Source organism: Muntiacus reevesi, chromosome 20, assembly GCF_963930625.1.
Source record: "Muntiacus reevesi chromosome 20, mMunRee1.1, whole genome shotgun sequence".
NCBI lineage: Eukaryota > Metazoa > Chordata > Mammalia > Artiodactyla > Cervidae > Muntiacus > Muntiacus reevesi.
This window is the reverse complement of record NC_089268.1, coordinates 30,036,065-30,060,035: the sequence shown is the minus strand read 5'-3', so window position 1 is coordinate 30,060,035 and position 23,971 is coordinate 30,036,065. Positions and strand designations below refer to the sequence as shown.

General features: G+C 43.1%; 2 protein-coding genes and 1 non-coding gene across 4 annotated transcripts; 2 read left to right on the top strand and 1 right to left on the bottom strand.

The window, feature by feature from the left end:
• The first annotated feature begins 4,448 nt into the window (after positions 1 to 4,448).
• On the top strand, positions 4,449 to 7,135 carry LOC136151660 (olfactory receptor 2H1-like). Of its 2 annotated transcripts, XM_065912964.1 has the most exons (2): positions 4,449 to 5,253; positions 7,011 to 7,135. In XM_065912964.1, exons 1-2 carry the CDS (start codon positions 4,449 to 4,451, stop codon positions 7,082 to 7,084), a joined length of 879 nt encoding a protein of 292 aa, XP_065769036.1. In that variant the 3' UTR covers positions 7,085 to 7,135. The 2 variants fall into 2 exon arrangements, with proteins under 2 accessions (XP_065769036.1, XP_065769035.1); XM_065912963.1 differs by lacking the exon at positions 7,011 to 7,135 and having other exon boundaries at positions 4,449 to 5,387.
• A 1,726-nt stretch (positions 7,136 to 8,861) lies between these two features.
• Positions 8,862 to 8,969, bottom strand: LOC136152012 (U6 spliceosomal RNA). The gene has a single exon (XR_010660170.1). It is a non-coding gene; the product is annotated as a U6 spliceosomal RNA (small nuclear RNA).
• Positions 8,970 to 11,776: 2,807 nt separating this feature from the next.
• LOC136151650 (olfactory receptor 2H1) lies at positions 11,777 to 12,730 on the top strand. The gene has a single exon (XM_065912947.1). It carries the CDS (start codon positions 11,777 to 11,779, stop codon positions 12,728 to 12,730), a length of 954 nt encoding a protein of 317 aa, XP_065769019.1.
• The last annotated feature ends 11,241 nt before the right edge of the window (positions 12,731 to 23,971 follow it).

Genomic DNA, 23,971 nt, shown 5'->3' with positions numbered 1-23,971 from the left:
TCTGTTCGTTTTCATTTCTTTGTCCAAAAGAGAAGATAATAATTGTGCCCATCTCTTGAAGCTGTCATAAGGAGCAATATACTGCGTTGTCCTTTGCAAAGTGATTGGGGACGGAAGCCACAGCAATCATTACCCTCACCTGAAATCTGAGCTTTAATCAATTTCAAGGATAAAGTATTTCTCATAATTTGCTTTTAGTTTTCAGTGTGAGGATCAAGTGAAGGCTTGAACCAGTCCAAAAGCTCCATATCATAGGGATGCCCTGGCAGCAAGGCAATGAGGAGACTGTGACTTGATTGTGGGTAAGTCACATATTTATTCTTCTCCTATAGCCCATCCATTACTATATATCATCATCAATATTACAAATGAAACAGGGCCTAGAAATCTGGCCCTGGCACTTACTAGCTGGATAATCCTAGGTGACTGACTTATCCTTTCTGAGGCTGTTTCTTCTAAAAATGGGGGATAGTATCAACAAGTTTTTTCATGGTTTTTATGAGATACAGATATTGAGAATTTTTTAAACATAGTGCCTGGTGCTTAGGAAACACTCAAGAGATGATAACTATGAAAATAATATGAGATTATCATTACTGGATGCAGAATTTGCATCTCATGACCTTGTAGCTCTTAGAAATGACTGACTCTTTGGTGACCGATAAAAGATTAAACATGCATATAAATATTGGAATCAATGGTAACTGGGAGGCAGTATTTGCCTTTCTTGAGGTAAGAGGAAAGAAGTACTTAGAGAAAGAGGGTGAGGAAAAGACCTGTTACAAAAGACAGACAAAAGGAAGGAACAGAGAGTCAAAGAAAGATAGAACCTGAAGATATCCAGAAACAACATACAGAGTAAGGCAACACATTGCCAAGAAAATAAGAATATGGGAAATTCTACAGCTGATGGATAAATAAAACTTGGTAGGTAATTGCTGAGATACAAGCAATAGGACAGCTATAAAGTTCAAAAGAAATTTAAAATAAGCAGAATACCAATTACTTCCTAAAGGGCAAAGAGAAGATGTCTCTTTGTGATCAGATGTTATCAGAGAGGTACCCAGAGCTATGGGTAACATTTGTTCTGCTCTTAAATTATCGTCAGGGGGCAGGTATGCCATGTGTTTACTTTATTATCCTGTAAAGCTTATAGACGTATTTTATACACTCGTTATTACTCAGATAATAAATTGTTGGGAATTCCCTGGTGGTCCAGTGGTTAGGACTCCACATTTTCACTGCATGGATTCAATGCCTGGTCAGGGAACTAATATCCCGAAAGCGGAAAAAAAAAAAAGTTATTAAAGGGAACAAATCTTATCCTCAAAGGGAAGGTAATGATGGAAGAAGAACTGGCGAAGAAGACAAAAAGGAGTCCTAACAAAATGGGAATGAAATGTAGCTTCTAACACAAAATGGTGACTTTGTGATGAAGAGATGTTTTGTTGTTGTTGTTGTTGTTGTTGTTTAGTAGCGAAGTCGTGTTGACTCTCTTGTGACCCTATGGACTGTAGCCTGCCAGACTCCTCTGGAATCTTCCAGGCAAGAATACTGGAGTGGGCTGCCATTTCCTCCTCCAGGGGATCTTCCGGACCCGGGGATCAAACACACATCTCCTGCATCCCCTGCACTGGTAGACAGATTCTTTACCACTGAGCCAACATGGAAGCCTATCCTATTCCAGAAGCTTCTGGGACATTTTCTGCCATCAAAGCTACCCACATGCCTGCCACCACATCCCCTGACTGACTTCCTACACCTGTCTCTTCTCAGAAGACCCCCAGTTCTGCCCCTTGACTGCCGGAGTGATTCCACATCTCACAACCATCTGTGGGCTCAGTTCAGTCAAGTCACTCAGTAATGTCCAACTCTTTGTGACCCCATGGACTGCAGCATGCCAGGCTTCCCTGTCCATCACCAACTCCTGGAGCTTACTCAAACTCAGGTCTATCCAGTCAGTGATACCATCCAACCATCTCATCCACTGTCGTCCCCTTCTCCTCCTGCTTTCAATCTTCCCCAGCATCAGGGTCTTTTCCAATGAGTCAGTTCTTCCCATCAGGTGGCTAAAGTATTGGAACTTCAGCTTCAGCATCAGTCCTTCCAATGAATATTCAGGACTGATTTCCTTTAGGATTGTGAGCTCACCTGTGACCCAAACTGTCTTTCACAGCAAAGATTTAGGTCACCTTCTCCAGGATGTTTTCTTGACTTACTTGCCCAGAATCCTCCTTACTGTGCAGACTTCCTTCTCTCACACACCCATCATCGTTGCTTTATTTGCCTTCAATTTCTTGGCAGTGTCGACGTTTTCTATGCCTTTCCTCCCTTTTGAACTTCTGCATAAGGCCAGCTGTACGCCAACCTTCGCTTCTCCTTGTGAGACTTGAACCCATCACCTTATACTTGAAGACTTGTTCATTTCAGTAGCTAAGGAAAGGCTACTATAGGACCAAGGTCACACGTAAGTGATAGGCATTGGATCTTTTATGGGGAAATTTGCTATAAAAAACATTATTAGCAAAATTATGAGTATGAGCTACAGTCAATGTTTTGCCAATGGTGGATTTTCTATATTGAGTAGCTATACTGGGGCTTCCCTGGTGGTTCAGAGGTTAAAGAGTCTGCCTGCAATGCAGGAGACCTGGGTTCGATCCCTGGGTCAGGAAGATCCCCTGGAGAAGGAAATGGCTACCCAGTCGAGTATTCTTGCCTGGAGAATTCCATGGACGGAAGAGCCTGGAAGGCTACAGTTCATAGGGTCGCAAAGAGTCGGACATGACTAAGCGACTTGACTTCACTACATTGTGTTTACATAAAAGAATTTCCTTTTGATTAGAAACTACATGCTAACTAACATATGAAGGTGTGAAGAAGCATTATGTATGAAACTTACTCACCAATAGCTCTGAATAAATATAGCTGTATATAAAGAAAAGATAGAAAAAAAAAAGAAAAAAAAAAAAAAAGAAAAAAAAAAAAAAGAAAAGATAGAATGATTTAAAAGTGGCAAATACTAACAATTTATTAATAAATTGTTTTAAATACAATCTTTATATTTAATTTTAATAAATCAATAAATTTATTAATAATAATATTTATTAATAAATGTGTTTAATTAATTAATTTATTAAAAATTAATAGACAAGAATTTTTAGACTTGGAGATTTTCTGCAAGTTTCAGAGTTGGATATAGAAAGTTTTAAAATCTCAAATACTGAGTAGAATTAAGAAAGCATTCAACAAATTCTATATTCTACTTAAATATCTCAATATCAACTCAGGATGTTTTCCTTTTGATGTAATCTTTTATGAAAGGGAAAGCATTTTTTTAATTACATCATCTTCCTTATTTTAAGGTCCAATTAGTATAGATGTTTCTACTTCCAAAGCAAGACAACTGGCAGCCTGTTTGGTATTATTTTGTGACATGCATGTAATGTTAAGTTGAGCTTAGGGCTTTATAAAAAAAAAATATTTATTTACTTATTTGGATGCATGAGGTCTTAGTGTGGCACGTGGGATCTTTAGCTGTGACATGTGGAATCTAATTCCCTGACCAGGGATCGAACCTGGGCCTCCTGCATTAGGAGCTCGAAATCTTAGCCACTGACTACCAGGGAAGTCCTTGGGTTTTTTACTTACAGAAAACACTCTTGTACTTAGTTTAATAAATCACAATTTTTAAAAATATTTGTCTGTGCCAGTTCTGATATGTATGTGGGATGTGGTTCCCTGATCAGGGATCAAACCCTAGCCCCCTGTATTGGGAGCTCAGCGTCTTAGCCACTGGACCACCAGGAAAGTCCCAATCACAATTTTTTCATGGGACAGGATAACCTAGTTAATAGCTCTGTGGTGGGGTCACTTCATACAGAGAAGAAAGGTCCTTAATTCATACATTTTGCCTTTGGTGGCTCTCCTACAAATGAGAGTAAAGTGAATAAAACATGGGTGACCCAATTTATTATCCAAAGTAGGAAGTACTGCATAGATACTCTCAGGAAGGAAACTAGTAAAAATGATTCCTTTGGTAATGATTTCTGACATAAGGAAATATCAAAAACTACCACAGTCCTCAGAACAAAATAGGCATTCAGTAAATGACTGTTGAATTAAGGAAAACAAATTAATTTTTCCATATTTCACATCAGTTTCTCTTGCCTTCACTCAGTAAGTCTGAGATACCAGTGTGAGTCTCCATCTGTCTTCTGCACGTTCATGGCTTCCTCACTCTCACTGGACCACATTTGACCAGGAGGAGCAGGGGAAGAGAAGGAGCTGCTGGACGGTGATGTGCTGGGAAAGAGGCTGAGTGAGTGATGACAGACGAGAACGTCCACCTGGTATGACCTGACAAGCACCCAGGGTGAGTTATCATAAGACAGGTGGGAACACACAGCTCAGACAGCCCTCATCCCTCTAGGTCTGGACAGGAACAGGCCATGGTCAACCACAGCTCCCCAATGGACTTTCTCCTTCTGGGCTTCTCTGAACACCCAGGGCTTGAAAGAATCCTCTTCGTGGTTGTCTTGGTCTCTTACCTCCTGACTCTGGTGGGCAACACACTCATCATCCTGCTGTCCGTGCTGGACCCCAGGCTCCACTGCCCGATGTACTTTTTCCTCTCCAACCTCTCCTTCCTGGACCTCTGCTTCACCACAAGCTGTGTCCCGCAGATGCTGGTCCACCTCTGGGGCCCAAGAAAGACCATCAACTTCCTTGGCTGCTCTGTCCAGCTCTTCATCTTCCTGTTCCTGGGGACCACAGAGTGTGTCCTCCTGACCGTGATGGCCTTTGACCGGTATGTGGCTGTCTGCCAGCCCCTCCACTATGCCACCATCATCCACCCCTGCCTGTGCCAGCAGCTGGCAGCCGTGGCCTGGGTAATGGGTCTGGTCCAATCGGCAGTCCAGACACCACCGACCCTCCGCCTGCCCTTCTGCCCACATCGGCAGATAGATGACTTTGTGTGTGAAGTCCCTTCTCTAATTCAACTGTCCTGTGGAGACACTACCTACAATGAGATCCAGTTAGCTGTGTCCAGTGTCATCTTCCTAGTCATGCCACTTACCCTCATCCTTATTTCTTACGGTGCCATTGCCCGGGCAGTGCTGAGGATTAACTCTGCCGTAGCATGGAGGAAGGCTCTGGGGACCTGCTCCTCCCATCTCATCGTGGTCACCCTCTTCTACAGTTTAGTCATTGCTGTCTACCTCCAGCCCAAAAATCCCTACACCCAGAAGACGGGTAAGTTCTTTGGTCTCTTCTACGCAGTGGGCACTCCTTTACTTAATCCCCTCATATACACCCTGAAGAATAAGGAAGTAAAGAGGGCACTCAGGAGGTTGCTGCGGAAAGACAGGGACTCCAGAAAGAACTAAAGGTGAGCTGCTTGATGTGCTTTCATTGAGAGGATAGTCTTTATTTTTTTTTGAACAAGTTTGACCCCTCCAGTCTACAGCCTTCCCTATACCTATCCAAGTTGTTATGGCCGGTCACAGTGTGTCTGTGTGTGTCTGTGTGTGTGTATGTTACAGGAGACACGTGTGTTGGAAAAAGGGAAACAGAGTTTAAAAAAAAAAAAAGAGTAGAGAGAACTTCAAGGAGCTTTGGTATGAGTGAAATCAAGGAGAGGTTTGGGGTCTACATGTGGGCAGGAGTAAGTGTCTTTGGATGGCGGGCCTTCCCTGCTACCCCTCCCCATGCACTTTTCCCGTACTTTACAAAGGGAAGAAAACAGCCCCTGAATGCAGGGGACGGGGCCTGAAGGAAGCATGCAGCTGGAGGACAGGTAGACAAGAACTGTTGTCCCAGGACTGTGAGTGTTCAGGGCCCCACCAGCCTGTACTTCAGACGACACTCGGACCCATCAGCTGATGCCACATGGCCTGCAGGCTCCTGCTGGGTTGCCAGGGTCTCAACAGTTAAGCAAAGCAAAGATTAAACCCCTGAGGTCTCCACTCCCAGGCAGAATATATTAATCATGTCTTTCATTTGTTATATCCTGATGCTTTGACATCTGGGGTTTTGTTGACTCTGGAGGGACTTGTCCCAAAACTAGCTCATTCCTGGACCTCCCTGATGGCACAATGGATAAGGATTCGCCTGCCAGTGCAGGGGACACAGGTTCAACCCCCGGTCCTGGAAGATTCTGCATGCCTCGGAGCAATGGTGCCACAACTACCAAGCCCCTGCTCTAGAGCCTGAGAACCACAACTAATGAAGCCAGCTGGCTCTAGAATCCTTGAGTCAAAACTAGTGAACCCCAATGCTGCAGCTTCTGAAACCTGCGTGCCCTAGAGCCAGCAAGCCACAATTACTGACTCTGAGTACTGCAACTACTGAAGCCCAGGCACCTAGAGCCTGTGCTCCGCAATAAGAGAAGCCACCTCATGTGAAACCTGTGCACCGGATCTAGAGAGCAGCCCCCACCACAACTGGAGAAAGCCCTGGCACGATAGCTGCGCAGGAAACGGTCACCCTGAGAGTGGCTTTTCAAATGCAAATCAACCAGCTCAGAGCTCGGACCCCATCACCTCCTTCATCACGCTCTCACACTCCAGGCCACCCACCTCCTTCATCACGCTCTCACACTCCACCATCCACCCACCCTAATCTCGCCAGGGCCAGGTTCCAGACAACTAGAAACAGCCCCTTTGGCAGAGTCCACTGAAATTATACAAACTAGCTAGCTCTCAACCTCCTTCTGTTTTGTCCACTCCTTTCTGCCGAAACTATGTGAAAGCCTCTTGCCCACAGTTCTCTGCTCCTCTCTCTTCCTGTGACCAATTTTGCTGCTTTCTAATGTGGCCCTGCACGGCCACCTGCTCTTGAAATCTATGAGTAATAAAGCATCTCTTCAGAGGCCATCATTTTCGAAACTGTTGGCATAGCTGATTTTCATATCTGTATCTATTAATACACTATACTTTAAGACACAGAGTTTTAGAGGTGTGTCAGTTACCTCTTCCTGTCACTTACAGTAAGTCCCCCTCCCCTTACAGATTTCACAAATAGAAATCCTCACTCCAAAGTCACTGAGTGTCATGTTGATCCTGACTGGCCAGACCCTAGCTGACAACAGAGAACCTGCCGACTGGAGCTGGGGATTTACAGCCTGCAGCTGTTACAGGAGGAAACATGGGTTCCTTCTGGGAAAGACTAACCCAGGGGATTTCCTACCCACTGAGGGCCAGAGTTCAGAGAAATGCTGCCCTTTCAAGAGATGTGAAAACAAACCTGGAATCCTGGTCATCCTTCTTTCCTCCTCCCTTCCTGTGTGAAATTACCTCCCTCCCAGAGACAGAACAGACCTGGACTCCCTGGCTGCCTTCATTCCTGATCAAAAACATTTTTTTTTCCTCAGGAGTTTTCACACATCCTTGGCTACGAATGTAGCATCAGAATGGATTCTCTTGCTCTGTGTCCTAAAAAAGTAAAATTCTCTTCAAGACAGAATATTCTCAGTTTATTTATTTTCTGCAGTTTTTGTTGCTTAGTTGCTAAGTCATGCCCAACCCTTTTGTGACCCCATGGACTGTAGTCCACCAGGCTCCTCTGTCCATGGGATTTCCCAGGCAAGAATACTGGAGTGAGTTGTTATTTCCTTCTCCAGGGGATCTTCCCTACCCAGGGATCAAACCCACATCTCCTACATTGGTTCTTTACTACTGAGCCACCTGAGAAGACCCTGTGTATTCTCTAGCAATATAAAAATAAATCAGACAAGGAGTAGAATTAGACTGTGGGAATTCTGACAGGTAAGGAGATGGAGTAAGTAGCGCATAGGCTCATGAACCTCCCATCTTGCCCCAGGATGATGGAGTGGCCTTGATCAAATCAAACCACCCATCGAGTCCTCCATGGGGAAGATGCTTCCTTTCCTTCCAGGAGTAAAGTCTCATGAGAGAATGTGAGAAAGTGCTTTGAAAACACACTATTAACAGAATAGAAAAAATAATGCTTTAGAAATGCAAGCCAAACCCAAAAATTAATTAATCAATTAAAAAAAATAAAATAAACACGATGTCCTGGGACTTCCCTAATGGTCCCGAGGTTGAGAATCCATCTTCCAAAGCAGGGGATGCGGATTCAATCCCTGATTGGGGAATTAAGAGCCCACATGCTATGAAACCCTAAAATCACAACTAGAGAAAAGTCTGCCCATGGCAACTAAGACCTCAGGCAGAGCCAAAAAAATAAAAATGGGATCCTGAATTGATGAATCAGAAGCTTGAAAGGACTATCTGGAAGCCTGGGGGGTCTCTCTGGAGGTGGTAGAAAGGAGAGATCACTTTGTTCTCCCTACTGACAGAATCGGTGGGTGATCTTTACCTCCCACAGGGATGACTATTGCTGGCGAATCTCCTCTAGATATCCCCCTCCCCTGCTCCCCCCCACCCTCTCTACAATGACTAGTGACTAGCTAATTAACCTGAACTGTGAGGCCCCAGGGTCTTAGCAGAGTAATGAGTGCTGCCTCTCCGTGGGATGGGAGTCCTGGGACCCCTCCCTCCACCACCACACAGTGTCAATCCTTAACCTCCCTTGCCATTAAAACAGGCTAACAGCTCCTCTAGACAGAGGGAGAAGATTGTTCTCAAGGAGCTCCACAGCATAGGTAACTCTGACCTCCACTCCATTGGCCTCACCTTCCCTCCAGAGATATTCAGGGCTGTGGTGGGGTACAGTCTCTGCAACCCACTGCGTGAGTGTGTGCTAAGTCACTTCAGTCATGTCTGACTCTTTGTGACCCCATGGACTGTAGGCGGCCAGGCTCCTCTGTCCATGGGATTCTCCAGGCAAAATTACTGGAGTTGGTTCTACAACTCACTACTTAGCTTCAGATATCAGCTTACTAACTACATTGTCTGGGTAAAGTTATTTAAACTCTTGAGCAGGGGCCACGCTAATCTTCTCTGTATCATTCTAGTTTTAGTGTATGTGCCGCCCAGAGGGAGCACAAGCTATTTAAATATTCTTAGTTTCAATTTTCTCATCTTCCTTAGCGACTAAACCACCTCTACTACCACCAAAAGGAAGATAACACACAGAACTGTGGTAAGGACAATCAGCGACGTGCTGGCAAAGGTTTAACAACCAGCTTGGCTGTGGGGCAGACGGAGCCCTGTCTTAAAGTGTTTAAATTGAAGTGTTACCTGTTTCCATTATGTAAATATTTCTGCCATGGCTGATTCAAGCTACCAATAGTTTAGCATGTGTTTCACAAAATTCCTGAAAATTAAACAATCAAGAGCTAGTATGAGTCAACTGCAACACATCACAGGTACATACGCTTAGAAAAGTGCCTAGCAATAAGTATTAGCAATCTGTATTGTGATCAGAGACCTACTGCCCATTCAAGGATGTCCATTCCTCTTTACTTTAGGTTTTCCCCTCGATGTCCAAAAGAAGGCTAGGCACCAGTTAAGAGTTTTGTCATCATTGGCAGCAGAAGAGATTTTTATGTGATTGAGGGTAAATAAAAAGCTTGTTCTCCTCCTTTGAGGCATGAGTTTTCATGTTTCACATGTCTTCAACAGCTTCAAACTAAAACAGGGACTAGAATCCCGGCCCCGAAACTAACTGGCTGGTTGACCTTAGCCAAGTTACTTAACCTCTCTGAAACTGTCCCTTTCTTGGTAAATTTGGGTTAATAACATCATATTGCAGCATTACTATGAGAACCAGGTGTTCAAAGAGTTGACTGGCACCAAGCTTGACTCGTAGGAAGTATTTAACAAATGTTGTGACTAATAGCTAAAGCAGGTACTGATCATTGGATTATTTAAAACTCCTTTTAGTGGACCCGCCAACCCCTGCCCTGGCTCCTAGCACAAGGCTGGTACTTTTGGGATGCAAAAACTGTATCAATGCATAAGCTGAAGAATGAATGTATCAGAGGGAAAGGGACTAGGAGGAAGATGCTAAATGAAAATAAAAGTTGAAAAGACAGATCAAAGGAGAGAAAAAGAAGAGACTCACTAAGAAAGATCTCACTTAAAGAGACTCAGGAATAAAGCAGAGGAAGACAGGGAGTGAAATGGCGAAAGAATGAGAAAGTTAGAAATGCAAAAAAAAGATTAGGATGGTAGCTGGTGAATTAATCTTAAAAAATATTTGATTATTGATTAAGGGTACAAGGGCTTTTATAGTAAATAAAATAAAGGAGGTGATGACTGCTCAAGGGGCCTGGGATTTCTTTTTTGGGAGATGAAACATTCTGAAATTGATAATGCTAGTTGCACAATTTATGAATATATGAAAAACCATTAGGTTATACACTGTAAAAGGGTGAATTTATGGTGTGTAAAATATACCTTCAAAAAAGAAAACAAAGTCACAATTTAAAATTCAAAATGTTAAAAACAAATTCAAAATGGTGGTTACACTTCCAGGAATGGGCAATTGAGCAGTCAGGGAGGGGCCCCTAGGAGCTTCTAAGATACTTGAGACGTTGGTTCAGTCCAGGTTGGCACGTATAACAGGGTTGACTTTCTTACTCTTTAGACTATAGAGATATGCTTTGCTTCCACTTTCATTTGAGCATATAACAATCTGAAAGTACTTTTAAATATATCCTATAAAGGAGAAAAGAACTATGAAAGAAAAAGAAAGAACAAACCAAGAAAGATACAAAAGCAGAACTTTCTGGAAAGAAGGGGATACAATAGAGCTTAAACATGGATGGAGATCTTGTGATGGGAGATGTTCAGGCCACCCTAGAGCTTCAGGGGCACTTTTGCCACCTGCCACCATCCCTCAGCGGCCTTCTGAAGGTCTTGTAAGACCAGAGAACCCTGAGTCCTTGTCTCTCAACTGCCAGAGTGGCTGCAGCCTCCACCCCATTCCTGAGCTGACCTTCTATACCCCAGTACTTCCCTATTTATTTTTTTAATCCAGTTACCTCCTCTAAGAAGCTTTCCCAGATACACCAACCCAAGTTGGTCTGTCATCTTTCTGACTTTTTCTCTAATTCACTCAGTGTATTGGTATTCCTGACCTTTATCTTGGAGTCTTTGACAATGTCCCCGAGATCTCCTCCATAATTTTAATGTACACGGGACCACCTCGCCTCCTGCCTGTAGGCTTTCTGTGGCAGATACTGAGCACGTGGATCAACTCACCAACCAGGACTGCTGCTTCAGTGACTCAGGCAAGCAAACTTAACTGTCATTAGACACAAAGGGAAAACCTGTCTCTTAGATAAACATTCTGTTTCTGATAAGCTAACTTGAAAATAAACAAGCATAAAATCCATGGAGTATGATAAGTAGCTCTAAAAATTCATCAGAACAATAGAGAAATGATCAAATCTAAAGACTTCATTTACAATCAGAAAATGTATTTAAAGTATATACCTTGCTATTTCTTCCAAAAAATACATAAGGAAAAAGACAACACTTAGAATAGGGCTCTGAAAATAGCAGCACTCCATAAATGCACATTGGGTGAATTAATTAATCCATGCTTTACACCAGCCCCCTTTAAACTGAAACAGTGAATCTGAGACCAATGTGAAGCTCCATCTATCTTCTGCACATTCATAGCTTCCTCACTCTCACTGGACCACATTTGACCAGGAGGAGCAGGGGAAGAGAAGGAGCTGCTGGACGGTGATGTGCTGGGAAAGAGGCTGAGTGAGTGATGACAGAAGAGGAATGTCCACCCGGTATGACCTGACAACCACCCAGGGTGAGTTATCATAAGACAGGTGGGAACACACAGCTCAGACAGCCCTCATCCCTCTAGGTCTGCACAGGAACAGGCCATGGTCAACCACAGCTCCCCAGTGGACTTTCTCCTTCTGGGCTTCTCTGAACACCCAGGGCTTGAAAGAATCCTCTTCGTGGTTGTCTTGGTCTCTTACCTCCTGACTCTGGTGGGCAACACACTCATCATCCTGCTGTCCGTGCTGGACCCCAGGCTCCACTCCCCGATGTACTTTTTCCTCTCCAACCTCTCCTTCCTGGACCTCTGCTTCACCACAAGCTGTGTCCCGCAGATGCTGGTCCACCTCTGGGGCCCAAGGAAGACCATCAGCTTCCTTGGCTGCTCTGTCCAGCTCTTCATCTTCCTGTTCCTGGGGACCACGGAGTGTGTCCTCCTGACCGTGATGGCCTTTGACCGGTATGTGGCTGTCTGCCAACCCCTCCACTATGCCACCATCATCCACCCCCGCCTGTGCCGGCAGCTGGCAGCTGTGGCCTGGGTCGTTGGGCTGGTGGAGTCAGTGATCCAGACACCACCAACCCTTCGTCTGCCTTTCTGCCGCCACCAGCAAGTGGATGACTTTGTGTGCGAGGTCCCAGCTCTAATTCGCCTCTCCTCTGGAGACACCACCTACAATGAGATCCAGATGGCTGTTGCCAGTGTATTCATCTTGGTTGTGCCTCTCAGCCTCATCCTAGTTTCTTACGGTGCCATTGCCCAGGCAGTGCTGAGGATTAACTCTGCCGTAGCATGGAGGAAGGCTCTGGGGACCTGCTCCTCCCATCTCATTGTGGTCACTGTCTTCTACAGCTCGGTCATTGCTGTCTACCTCCAGCCCAAAAATCCCTACGCCCAGAAGAGGGGCAAGTTCTTTGGTCTCTTCTATGCAGTGGGCACTCCTTTACTTAATCCCCTCATATACACCCTGAGGAATAAGGAGGTAAAGAGGGCGCTCAGGATGTTGCTGGGGAAAGACAGGGACTCCAGGGAGAGCCGAGGGAGAGCTGCCTGATGTGCTGGAAAAGCAAGAACACCTTCTCAGTGGTTTTGTCAGGAAGTCTGTGTCCACACAACTCTGCTCTCCTCACACCCATCATACCACAGAAATGGATGGCAGCCCCCTCTGTGTGCGTGCAAGTGTGAGTGTGGATGTGTGACACAGAGAGATGCCTCAGAGATGGATGACAGCCCCTGTGTGTGCATGCACACAAGTGTGAGTGTGTATGTGTGACACAAAGAGAGAGAAACAAAAACTGAAAATGTGTTCAGTGGACTTATGTAGCCCTGTATGAAGCATATGAATCAAATTTAATATTTTCCCTATTTTGTGAAGGTTGATCTCCCCAACTCTATCATTTCCATTTCTAACTCACCTCCTTGTCACATTGTCACTATTTCTTCACCTCCACTTCTAATTTCTACTGTAGTTTCTTTAGTTCTCTCTTAAGTTTTTTCCACTTCCCCAAGCTGGTTTTAGAAAAGGCGGAGGAGCCAGAGATCAAATTGCCAACATCCAATGGATAATCGAAAAAGCAAGAGAGTTCCAGAAAAACATCTATTTCTGCTTTATTGACTATGCCAAAGCCTTTGACTGTGTGAATCACAATAAACTGTGGAAAATTCTGAAAGAGACGGGAATACCAGACCACCTGACCTGCCTCTTGAGAAACCTATATGCAGGTCAGGAAGCATCAGTTAGAACTGGACATGGAACAGCAAACTAGTTGCAAATACAAAAAGGAGTCTGTCAAGGCTGTATATTGTCATCCTGCTTATTTAACTTATATGCAAAGTACATCATGAGAAACGCTGGGCTGGAAGAAGCACAAGCTGGAATCAAGATTGCCGGGAGAAATATCAATAACCTCAGATATGCAGATGACACCACCCTTATGGCAGAGAGTAAAGAGAAACTAAAAAACCTCTTGATGAAAGTGAAAGAGGAGAGTGAAAAAGTTGACTTAAAGCTCAGCATTCAGAAAACTAAGATCATGGCATCTGGTTCCATCACTTCATGGCAAATAGATGGGGAAACAGTGGAAACAGGGTCAGACTTTATTTTTTGGGCTCCAAAATCACTGCAGATGGTGACCACAGCCATGAAATTAAAAAATGCTTACTCCTTGGAAGGAAAGTTATGACCAACCTAGAGAGCATATTAAAAAGCAGAGACATTACTTTGCCAACAAAGATCCGTCTAGTCAAGGCTATGGTTTTTCCAGTGGTCATGTATGGATGTGAGAGTTGAACTGTGAAGAAAGCTGAGCACCAAAAAATGATGTTTTTGAACTATGGTGTTGGAGAAGACTCTTGAGAGTCCCTTGGACTGTAAGGAGATCCAACCAGTCCATCCTAAAGGAGATCAGTCCTGGGTGTTCATTGGAAGGACTGATGCTGAAACTGAAACTCCAATACTTTGGCCACCTTATGGGAAGAGCTGACTCATTGGAAAAGACCCTGATGCTGGGAGGGATTTGGGGCAGGAGGAGAAGGGGACAACAGAGGATGAGATGGCTAGATGGCATCACCGACTCAATGAACTTGAGTTTGGGTAAACTCCGGGAGCTGGTGATGGGCAGGGAGGACTGGTGTGCTGCGGTTCATGGGGTCGCAAAGATCGGACACAACTGAGCGACTGAACTAAACTGAACTGATGTGTCTATTTTGCTATCTCATTCTATTTTACCCCCACATGACAGCAAGGAGATAGGGAGATAAAGCCCAGGGAGTTCCGAGACTCACCCAAGGACACACAGTGTTAGGACTAAATCCCAGGTCCCATGAGTTCCATCAGGCAACTTCACAATTCCAGGCAGTTGTTTTCATACCAGCATCAAACATTTCCATATCCTTGGGCTGGAAGTCAGAACAGAGGCTTAGGAGAAACCTTAGTTTCTTCAGTTCTGCTGTTTCCTCTTCTCTGGCACCCACAGATGACAGACCAACCTCTAAGACACAGAGGGAGACATCAAAATATTTATGCTGGTGGAACAGTTTTGACAAGGAAGGATTGGTGCCATCTAATGAATCTTCCCTGTAGCTCAGACAGTAAAGAATCTGCCTATAATGCAGGAGACCTGGGTTCTATCCTTCGGTTGGGAAGATCCTCTGGAGAAGGGAATGGCAAACCACTCCAGTATTCTTGCCCGGAGAATCCCATGAAAAGAAGAGCCTGGCGGGCTAGTTCATGGGTCTCAAAAAGTCAGACACGACTAAATGACTAACACTAGTAATGGCAATATGTGGTATTACATCTGGCATCTCAGACTCCTGACCTAAGACCTGTCCAGGGTCATCAGTCCTTTATTCTTGCTCAGAAAGATGATAATTATCATATTGTTATTATTAAGTATTTAAATAGTATGATATCCCAGGTACCATTTAAAGTAGTTTACACACATTAGCTCTTTTAATCTCTATTACAGTACTATGAAACATGTAATATCCTTTATCAGATGCAGAAACTAAGACCCAAAATTTAGTAGCAGCTTAACAATGTCGGAGATGTGGACCCGAGAGGACTCAGTTGAGTTTTCATGATCTTCATCCTGCAGTTGGATACAAATAGTGTCTCCCCAGCCCAGGTGAGAATTCTCAAGCTCTCAGTAAACTTTGAGGAAACTGGGGACTTCTCTGACCATGCTCCCAGTGTAGAACACCTGGGTTCCATCCCTGATCAGAGAACTAGACCCACATGCCCTAAGTGTTCCCATGTTACAACTAAAAGATCTTGTATGCTGCAACTGAGACCCAGTGCAACCATAAGTATTTTTTTTTTAACTTTGAGGAAATCATCCCAGTCTAAAAAGTGTTTGCTCCCCTGGAATAAGAGTTTATGACATGCTCCAAAGTATCCCAAGAAACGATAGCCTGCCTGGAGGACGTTTTGGTACATGGTGTGTGTTCCTCAGTTCCTGCACTGGATTTCAGAGTCCTAGAAGCAAGGACCAGGAAGTTGCAGAAAGTTGGTCCCTAATTAGTTCTATAAAAGAATGAGTGAGTGAATGTCTCTGAAGAACGTGTAAAGGGTTCTGGAGTCCTCATCTCACAGATACCATGTCCCAGCTTTCCCATGGCAATGACAGCAATACCAAATTCTCTCAGGTACGTGCTGATAAAATAAGAAAAAGGAAAAGCCTGGGTTTGGTGGCTCAGATGGTAAAGAATCCACCTGCAATGTGTAGCCCAGGTTCAATCCCTGGATGGGGAAATCCCCTGGAGAAGGGAATGGCACTCCAGTATTCTTTTGTTTGTTTGTTTTTTTCCAGTATTCTTGCCTGGAGAATTTCATGGATGGAGGAGCCTGGCAGGCTCCAGGCCATGGGGTCACAAAGAGTCGGGCACGACTTAGTGACTAACACTTCCACCTCCATTCCAGTCCCAACATAAAATAGCTTTGATTCAGCATTTACTCTGGCATCAGCAAACAACAGCAGCATTAACTCTATTTTAATCCTAATCCTCATTTCAGCCATCCATGAACTAATCTTGTCTCCTTGGCCTCCTTACTAGCCTTATTATAATTTCAATGTAGATATCCCATTTTGTTTATTAATTCTAATCTTGCCCTACAGTGAATGCTAAGCCTAATTCCACTTTTCAAACATTTGTAATATATTTTTTTCATGATTACCTATTGGGCTACACCATGAAAGTTCTCAAGCCCTGTAAACACCCAGCCTTAAGTCTGAAGAAAGAGCCCAGAACAGTGACAGAGACATTAATGATTTACTGAATATCAGTTTATTGGATAGAGAAAGATCCTGGAGTGATCCCTGCACAGCATAAGGCAGAGAGCAAACATTAGCTGTGGGAGTAGGGATGAGGGGAGGTTACCAGTTATAGGGAGAATTAACTTCTGGTTTGCCCGTCTATTACCAGGGAAACGAGCAGAGGAGCACACCTCTCATCAGTTCAGTTCAGTTCAGTTCAGTCACTCAGTCATGTTCAGCTCTTTGCAACCCCATGGACTACAGCACGCAGACCTCCCTGTCCATCACCAACTCCTGGAGTTTACTCAAACTCATGTCCATTGCGTTGGTGATGCCATCCAACCATCTCATCCTCTGTCATCCCCTTCTCCTCCTGCCTTTAATCTTTCTCAGCATCAGGGTCTTTTCAAATGAGTCAGTTCTTCGCATCAGTCCTTCCAAGGAATATTCAAGACTGATTTCCTTTAGGATTGACTGGTTGGATCTCCTTGCTGTTCAAGAGACTCTCAAGAGTCTTCTCCAACACCACAGTTCAAAAGCATCAATTCTTCGGCACTCAGTTTTCTTATAGTTCAACTTTCACATCCATATATGACTACTGGAAAAACCACAGCCTTGACTAGACAGATCCTTGTTGGCAAAGTAATGCCTCTCCTTTTTAATATGCTGTCAAGGTTGGTCATAACTTTTCTTCCAAGGAGCAAGTGTCTTTTAATTTCATGGCTGTAGTTACCATCTGCAGTGAGTTTGGAGCCCCCCCAAAATAAAAGCTGTCACTGTTTCCACTGTTTCCCCATCTATTTGCCATGAAGTGATGGGACCAGATGCCATGTGATTAGTTTTCTGAATGTTGAGCTTTAAGCCAACTTTTTCACTCTCCTCTTTCACTTTCACCGAGAGGCTCTTTAATTCTTTGTTTTTGCCATAAGGGTGGTGTCACCTGCATATCAGAGTTTATTGTATTTTTCTCCTGGCAAACTTGATTCCAGCGTGTGCTTCATCCAGCCCAGCGTTTTGCATAATGTACTCTGCGTATAAGTTAAATAAGCAGGGTGACAACATACAACCTTGACGTACTCCTTTCCCGATTTGGAACCATCCTGTTATTCCATGTCCAGTTCTAACTGTTGCTTCTTGACCTGCATACAGATTTCTCAGGAGGCAGGTTAACCCCTCCATTATGCCAGTCAAGGATCAGATGTTTTTCTCTGATAACTAGCATAGTGAAACTGTTCTGATCTGACCCAAAGATAAGAACAATCACTGCCGGAGCCTGGGGCCAGCACGGAGATAGTTACTGATTAAGCTCTATGACTAAGAGGGGGGAAGGTCAGTCCTGTGAGTAGGGTGAGGTAAGGCAGGAACTGGTCAGCAGGAGTGAACAGAGAGAGCAAGAGAGCATCCATCTTGAGTGGCCTGACCATATACCACCTCCATCTTCTTTCTCTTAGTGGAACCAGAAAACCTCTACTCTTCTTGCCTGTTTATCAACTTCCTCTGCCCAGAGGCCCTAATGTTCCCATACAAGAAAGTCCTTTCTAGACAGACTGTAGGGGAAATACAATAGAGAATTAAATGAAGCTGTGTAAACAATATGTTTTCATGAAATCTGATTTGTTGAACAAATGGTTTAACAGAGGCTTTAGGACTAACATTCCGAATGCACTCAGTCTGTGTGGACACTTATCTATTAGATACTCCAGCACAAGATCATTCAATCACAACCTCAAAGTGTCTGAAGCAGATAGAGATGGTCAGAGACACAATTCCAACATAAGTAGCCACTACACAACTGAGTTTGGGGCAAGTACGAGGTCAAAGGCATAGAGAATGAAAGAATAAAGTGTACGAGTGTGTGTGTGTGGGTAGTGTGGGTATCAGAGAATTCTTCCAAGAGGTTTGAAACACAGCAGAGAAATCAATATTAATATGAAATATTTATCAATTCACTGTGTGGAAATGAGCTAATGTATGTTGTGCATTAAGATAGGAAGAGTTACACTGGGGAACCAAATGATTAAGGGAAAAATGTAGGTTATGTTAGAAACATGTAGAGGGGCTTCCCCGATGATTCAGCAGGTAAAGAATCTGCCTGCAGTGAAGGAGATACAGGTTCAATCCCTGGGTCGGGAAGATCCCCTGGAGGAGGAAATGGCAACCCACTCTAGTATTCTTGCCTGGAAAATCCCATGAAGAGAGGAGCTTACAGTCCACAGGGTCACAAAGAGTTGGATACCACTTAGTAGAGCAGAGAGAGAGAAACATATAGAAGCTACTGAATTGGATACAAATGGAAACATTTGTACAGATAATTAAAAATCAGAAGATCTATAGCCTATGAGTGTATGTAATATGACACATAAGTTGGCAGCATTTAAGGGACATTATTCAAGAACCTCAAGATATAATCACCAGTTCACTTCTGAAGGGCTCACTGAACCATGAAAATTCAGGGCTCCTGACTTTTTGGAAACCCTGGATGTTCAGAGAAGCCCAGAAGGAGGAAGTTCACCAGCGAGCTGTGGTTAACAATGGCCTATTCCTGTCCAGACCTAGAGGCCTTTTCCTGAGGGCTGTCTGAACGTGTGTTCTCACCTGTTTTATAATAGCTCACCCTGGGTTCTTGTCAGGTCATACCTGGTGGACGTTCTCTTCTGTCATCACTCACTCAGCCTCTTTCCCAGCACATCACCATCAGCAGCTCCTTCTCTCCCCCTGCTCCTCCTGGTCAAATGTGGTCCAGTGGGAGTGAGGAAGCCATGAACGTGCAGAAAACACATGGAGCCTCACAATGGAATCTCAGACTCACCAAGTGAAGACGAAAGAAACTAATGTAAAATACGGATTAATGAATTAGTTTTCATTAATTCAGCAATCAATTATTAAGCACCTATTTTGTTTGGAATACTGCACTATTTCTCAATATTCTGTTATGTATCCAGAAGGTATTAACAAAGCAATACTTTTGACTGAATTTCTCTTTCATAAGTATGTAGTTTGCGGGTGGGGGAGTGTCCTTTTGCAGTTTCCTCTTTCCTGGGATTTCTCTTTAATTTCCTGATAGAATAACTCTCTTTTTTCAAGGGTCAAATGTTCTCTAGCTTCTCCTTGCTTTTGATCATTCCCACTGACTTTACGTGAAGTTGTTTTTTATATATTTTTATTTTCAGAGAATTTATAATTATTATTGACAGGAGAGGTAATCTAATGCAGGCTGTTCTCTTTGTTGTAAATTTTCAGGTTCTTCTATTTTGTTCTCTCTGTGTTGGACTAAGCACAAATTCAAGAATCTCAAGTTTTTGTTTTTTTTTGAATCTCAAGTTTTGAAGAGCCATTTAGGACATTGTTTAATCTTCATTTGATGCACTAAAATCCCCTTACAACTCATCATTTTTTTAATCATCTGAGGTCATTTTTTCCCATTCTTTTTTTTTTTAGTTCCTTATTGATAAATATTGTTTCTATTTTTAATTACAAATAATACCACATGACTATATACTTGCATTGACATGTATTTTATTTAATACATATGAGTATATTAATAGAATAAATTCCTGAACTGGAATTGTTGGATTTAGGATATGTATATGAGTTTTTAAAAACTTATATTTTTGTCACCAACTTTGGTATCACAAATGAATATTTGTAACATATGCAAACTCTAAAGCATAATTTTGTCATAATCAACACTCACGGTTTTCAAATTTTTATGACAGCTTAAATGCACACGTATATGGTCCAAACACTGATTATTCAGTTTTGCTTATATTTATTTCCCTTTAGAACCATTTATGTTTTAGGTCATAATACTGAGTGAGTGAGTGAATGAAAGCCACTCAATAGTGTCCAACTCTTTGCAATCTCATGGACTATACGCTCAATGGAATTCTCCAGGCGAATACTGGAGAGGGTAGCCTTTCCCTATTCCAGGGGATCTTCCCAACCCAGGGATCAAACCCAGGTCTCCTACATTGCTGGCAGATTTCTTTACCAGCTGAGCCACCAGGGAAGCCCAGGTTATAACATTATTGTACCTTTAATAAAGTTAATCTCTTAATTAATTTATGTTAATCTCTGAATTAATTAATAAGGTAACACACATTATGGAGAAGGAAATGGCAGCCAACTCCAGTATTCATGCCTGGAGAATCTCATGAACAGAGGAGTCTGGCAGGCTACAGTCCATGGAGTCACAAAGAGTTGAACACAACCAAACGACTAACACAAAACATGCATTAGTTATATTCAATACATTGTGTCACCAAACATTAAGTTCCCAAAGTTAAACTTTAGACTCTAAATATAACAGGATAGGCTATCAGAGGGTTCTTAAATGCCTTATTCCCTGTTGAAAATCTTTAAGTAACTCCTATCAGCATTTAGATTGGGTTTCATTTATTTAATAAAACAAATATACTCTGAATTTCAAAGTAACTTATCTCTTTCTCTGTCTCTCTGTGTAGTTTTGTTTGGTTTGAAGAGTTATGAAGAGTATCATACTTTCTGTAGTCTCCTAGGCCTTGTTTTCTTTCACTCAATTGGTATGTGGCATGTCCATCCGTATGGTTGCTTGCAGGTATAATTCAACCATGTTTATTGCTAATGCTGTTCTACAGTTCAATTATCTATTTCCCTATTACTGAAAAACATTTGGGTTGTTTTAATTTGGCATGTCCATTTTGGAGTTTGGCAGACATTTTCCAAATGGTCCTTCTTGAGAGTGGACGGACTTTCCCCCTAACCATCATTATATAAGAATTCACAGGTGCATTTTGATTGAGTTTGCTTGGCATTTCTGAAGCAATATTCCTGATCCCAGTTTTACAACCTCTTTCACTGGCATTTATGAAAGCAATGGGAAAGAAGCATCTGCTCCAGGGCATCCCACTGGGGACAGTGACAAGCTCTAGATCACCTGGCCAGCTAGGACTGAGCTGGGAGGCTCTGGATATCTGAGACACTTGATTTAAAACCTGCCAAAATCTCCACAGCATGATCTTTGACCTTGGCTGGTTTTCCGGATTTGTTAGAGGAGCAAAAGAAAAGCGATTTTTATTTGCCTCTGAAAAAGTTTGTGACAGATGAAAAAAAAAGTCAGATGGATGCTGCAGTAAAAAGCAAAGAGGAGTCAGTTCCCAAGAAAAACCTGTGGTCAGCAAAAGGACATTGGGGCATTTAGGATAGCCCTCTCCCTGGACTTGGGCTGGGAGGGAATTTCACATAAGAAGGGAAGAGGGAAAAGAGAGCTCCAAGTCCGGATTTGTTATTCTCCTTCCTTGAAAGATCACCGTTTCCCAGAATCCAGATCCTGTCTAAGTAGGAAATCCCCAGCTCCAGCGGGCAGTGTCTTTACTGCTCTGTGGAATTGCCTTGAGTGTTGTCTTTTTCCACTCATAGTCCTGAGAAAGCAGTTCTCCTCTACCTTTGCACCAGGGTGCAGCCTTCCTCCAGACTCTGAGTCCTGCACTCACGGACTCTGGTCCCTTCTGCCCAGTGGAGGCGCATATGTTGTTCCAGGTAGGGCCCACCACCCAGGGAAGCTTCTGCCTACGAACAGAACCCCCTCCGCCAAACCCTTCTTGCTCTCATTCATCCTAAGGCTCCTTGCATATTCGGCTTTCCTTTATCTCTCTATTCCTTCCCTCAACCTGTATCTTTGCTGTAATAAAAAACCACACACGTGTACACACGCCTCACTTTTCTTTCCACTGAAAGAGGAAAAGAAGACAAGGAGTGTAGAAATAGAGGTTTGTATTTGAACCCTTGTTTACCAGCTACTACTAATAGGACTCTTGCTTATCAACAAAATTACTAATACTTACCTCACTAGAATGCTAAAATTTTAATGAGGTACCATTTAATAATATCTTATGTGGTTTCTGAAATATAATGATACTCACTAAATGTTATTTCTCACTTTTTATTCACTTATTTATCCATTTAATAATTCATTCATGTATTTACTGAATATTTATTATTTAGTGTGCCAGACAGCATGCCTGAGGAGTGCTAAACATACAAGACAATTAAGACACAATTATGAAGGACTTCCCTGGTGGTCCAGACATTAAAATGCCCCACTTCCAATGCAGGGGGCACAGGTTCGATCCCTGGTCAGGGAACTATGATCCCATAAGCTACGTGGCACAGCCAAAAAAGAGGCACAATTATGACCTCCTAGACTCCTACTGTTGAGCGAGGGTAAAGCACAATAAGCAGATGAACTTATGGCTGGATAAATGGTCTCTGAGAGGTTTGCAGAGGAAATATAAAAGAACAGAAGATGGGCATGTAACCCTGAACAGGATGGAAGAGTGTCAGGGAGGTTTTCCTGGAGGAGATGCTGCTTACCTTGCATATTATTGTAAATCCACAGTGTTGGGAATACAGTGGATGGAAAGTCATGCTCAGTGACCCAGTGACAGAGAGACCTTGGCATGTTCAAAACATGCAGGGAGTCCAGGGAACCCTGCATGAAAGCAGCTAGACCTACAGATCCGCAGCTCAGGGCCAACTGAGGGCACAGATCTGAGGGGTATCCACAGACAAATATCATCCCTGGGAAATGTCATTCCTGGGCTCTCCCACCAGGAGATTCTGGCTAAGGTTCCCTGCTTCCCCAGAGAATGCAGATGTTGGCACCAAGATGGTGTAGGCTAGACTTCCCTGGAGGTCCAATGGCTAAGACTCCACTCTCCAGGGGCATGGGTTCAATCCCTGGTCCAGAGAACTAAGATCCTGTATGCCTTGGGGTGAGAGAAAGGTTATGAGAAGAGAGAGATTTAATTATAATAAGTTTTAACCATCTACTTTCCCTGTTCTCTTTCCAGAAATGACATGAAGACCTAAGGTACAAATAAAATTTGAAAACTGAGAACACTTCCTTCAAGTCTGCTTTGTGCAGTTTTCCCTTTCTCTCTCCAGACCCATCCCCTATCCTTGTCCTACTGCAGGGGTTTCACTTTCTCTGTCACCCTCAACCTGATCAGGCATTTTCTGCCTGGCCACTGGTGATGTTTCAGAGTCCTCATATCCTATTGGACAGTGGAGGGGTTAGATGTCATAATGATGTTTTCTAAATAGAGAATGTGGTGAGATATCTGAAGGGAGAATAGAAGATCAAGGTCTCCAAGCTATTCCATCAGGCATTCTTTCCCCTTCAAACACTCCCTATGAGTTTAAAAAAGTATGTCTATCCCACAAAATAACCTAAACGGCAATTAGTTTTTCCAATTTTATTAACTGATAAGAGCTTCAAATAGGAGAACATAATTTATGTTAAGCTTATTGATACATTGGAATGAGTTCTTGGATCCCATTACTCTGTGTAGGCACTTGTGTAAAGCCAAGTTCTCCAGGATAGAAATCCCTGGACTAAACGGGATCATTTGATAGTTATCAAGGTATGGTAAATGATCAGTGAAAACACAGTAAACAAAGACGACAACTTGGCATTTTTACAGACCTTGTATTCTGAAAGCATTTAAAGCACTTTTCAATAAATGTTTTTCTTAAAGTGGGTTTGAGGGGTTCCCAGGAGG